The following is a 3,032-nucleotide window of genomic DNA, read 5'->3' on the forward strand; positions in this document are numbered from 1 at the left end:
ACATAATATATAATAACATGTAATAATGAATATAAATATATATTTATATTTTTATATAAATTTATACTTATGTATATTATTTATATAGATTTATATTTATGTATATTATATAATATAACACGTAATATATTACATGTTATATTAAAACGATACTAAAAGAATAGAAGAAAGGATTTCATCAGAAGGCCAGCTAAGAATAGCAAAAAAAAGGAATGAAAAACAAAGGCTTATATATATTTATATATCAGACAGAGAGTCCGAGCCAGCCGGACTGTGATTGGCCATTAATTAGAAACAACCACATGAGGCCAATCACAGATGCACCTGTTGCATCCCCCAGCAGCAGAGAATCATTGTTCACATTTTGTTCCTGAGGCTTCTCAGGAGAAACAAATCTTAAGGAAAGGATTAGATAAAAGAGAAAAAATCTTAAGGAGAGGAAGAGATGGAAGATGTCTGTGCCAAGGGGGGTGGGCACAGGGGTGGGCCCTGGGGACCCTGCCCATCGCTGTGTGTCCCCAGGATCGACGCCAGCGAGAACCAGGTGGACGAGACCATCTTCGTGCTGGAGTCGTTCATCGAGAGCACCACGAGGAGGCCGTGAGGGAGCAGGGCAGGAACGAGGCCATGGACAGCGATGGGGACAGCGATGGGGACAGCGATGGGGACAGCGATGGGGACAGCGATGGGGACAGCGATGGGGACAGCGATGGGGACAGCGATGGGGACAGCGATGGGGACAGCGATGGGGACAGCGATGGGGACAGCGATGGGGACAGCGATGGGGACAGCGATGGGGACAGCGATGGGGACAGCGATGGGGACAGCGATGGGGACAGCGATGGGGACAGCGATGGGGACAGCGATGGGGACAGCGATGGGGACAGCGATGGGGACAGCGATGGGGACAGCGATGGGGACAGCGATGGGGACAGCGATGGGGACAGCGATGGGGACAGCGATGGGGACAGCGATGGGGACAGCGATGGGGACAGCGATGGGGACAGCGATGGGGACAGTGACGGGGACAGTGACGGGGACAGGGAGCAGATACCTCTGCCCGCCGTGCTTGTGCTGCTGAGGAGAATAAAGAGCGCTTGCCAACGCCGCTGTGTGCCAGGCTGCTGCTGCTGGCAGATTGCAGGGCACGCTTGGCGCTGTGGAACCAGCCCGAGCTGGCGCCGGTGCCAGGCCGGGTCTGGGGCATCCCGAGCATCGCGGAGTTTCAGCGGCGTCAGAGCCCTGAGCACCAGCGGCAGCCCCTTCCCTGGGAAACCAAGGGTTCTGCTTGGAAGAGAGGGGCCCAAAATCCATCCCAGGGGCCCAAAATTCATCCCAGGGTCCCAAAATTCATCCCGGGGGCTCTTTGTACACAGAAATTTCCCCATTTTGGGATTATTTTTAGCAAATAAAACTCCTTTTGTACCAAAATCCATCCCAGGGGCCCAAAATTCATCCCAGGGTCCCAAAATTCATCCCGGGGGCTCTTTGTACACAGAAATTTCCCCATTTTGGGATTATTTTTAGCAAATAAAACTCCTTTTGTAGCAAATCTGGTCCCTGTCACCCCCAGATCGGGGACAGAGACACCAAAATTTGTGTCCCCGTGTCCTGGAGGATTTTTGGGGGGGCCCCACTTGGATTTGGGGTCTCCCCCCCCCTAATTTGCCACCCCAGCAAACGATTCTTAATTAAATAATTGTTACAAAAGGCTGAAATTTTAATTAATTTTATTTTTAAGCCTTTCTCCAAAAATTGGGGGATCCTCACCCTCACCCCCTCCCCACTTTGCCACCAGCCCCGAGCTCAAACCCGACGGAAAAAAAGAGGGAAAAATGGGGAAAATCCCTTAAATTTGTGCAAAAAAACCCCCCATTTCCACCCACCCCACCCCAAGCCAGAAATTGGGGTAAAAAATCCTCAAACTGGGGCTGAAATCGTCCAAATTTGCACCAAACCCGACAGATCGGGGGCCAAAATCCCCAAAATTGTGCCTGAGAGATGGAAATGGGAATGAAGTCCTGTGGCTGGGGCTGAAAGCCCAAAAATTGGGATAAAATTCACCAATTTTGGGGCTGGATCCGGGAACTGGGCACTGAAATTCGGCAAATTGGGAGCAGAATTCCAAACACAGAAATTGGGCCTGAAATCCTGGAAATTGGGACCGAAATCCCACAATTCTGGACTGAAATTGGGCCTAAAATCTTGAAATTTTTTTCCTGGAATTTTGGGCTAAAAAGCTGGAATTTCAAGCTGAAATAATGGATTTTTTCTTCTGAATTCCTGGAACTTTTGGGGCTCAAATCCTGGATTTTTGGGGCTGAAATGTGGGAATTTTTGGGTGACATCCACAAAATTTCAGGCTGAAATGTGGGAATTTTGGGGGACTGAAATTGGGCCTAAAATCTTGAAATTTTTTTCCTGGAATTTTGGGCTAAAAAGCTGGAATTTCAAGCTGAAATAATGGATTTTTTCTTCTGAATTCCTGGAACTTTTGGGGCTCAAATCCTGGATTTTTGGGGCTGAAATGTGGGAATTTTTGGGTGACATCCACAAAATTTCAGGCTGAAATGTGGGAATTTTGGGGCTGACATGCTGGAATTTTTGGGGCTAAAATGCTGGAATTTCGGGCTGACATACTGGAATTTTGGGCTAAAATAATGGATTTTTGAGCTGAAATAATGGAATTTTGGGCTGAAACACTGGATTATTGGGCTGAAACAGTGGATTTTTGGACCAAAAATGATGGATTTTTAGGCTAAAATAATGGAATTTTGGGCTAAACCCATGGATTTTTGGGCTGAAACACTGGAATTTTTGGGGCTGAAATCCTGGAATTTTTGAGGCTAAAATCCTGGAATTCCGGGCTGAAATACTGGATTTTTAGGCTGAAATACTGGAATTTTGGGCTGAAATAATGGATTTTTAGGCTGAAACAATGGATTTTTGGGCTGAAATACTGGATTTTTGGGCTGAAATAGTGGAATTTTTGACTAAAATAATGGATTTTTAGGCTGAAGCATGGATTTTTG

General features: G+C 46.9%; 1 protein-coding gene across 1 annotated transcript in view; it reads left to right on the forward strand.

Moving 5' to 3' along the window:
• POLR3C (RNA polymerase III subunit C) overlaps window positions 1-661 on the forward strand; it is a 13,399-nt gene extending 12,738 nt beyond the window's left edge. The window contains 1 exon segment of the mRNA XM_031064840.1: window positions 481-661. Within this exon segment, the coding sequence (XP_030920700.1) occupies window positions 481-604 (124 nt within the window). The 3' untranslated portion in view covers window positions 605-661.
• The last annotated feature ends 2,371 nt before the right edge of the window (window positions 662-3,032 follow it).

This window comes from Geospiza fortis, unplaced genomic scaffold, assembly GCF_000277835.1.
Source record: "Geospiza fortis unplaced genomic scaffold, GeoFor_1.0 scaffold375, whole genome shotgun sequence".
In the NCBI taxonomy this organism is placed as follows: domain Eukaryota; kingdom Metazoa; phylum Chordata; class Aves; order Passeriformes; family Thraupidae; genus Geospiza; species Geospiza fortis.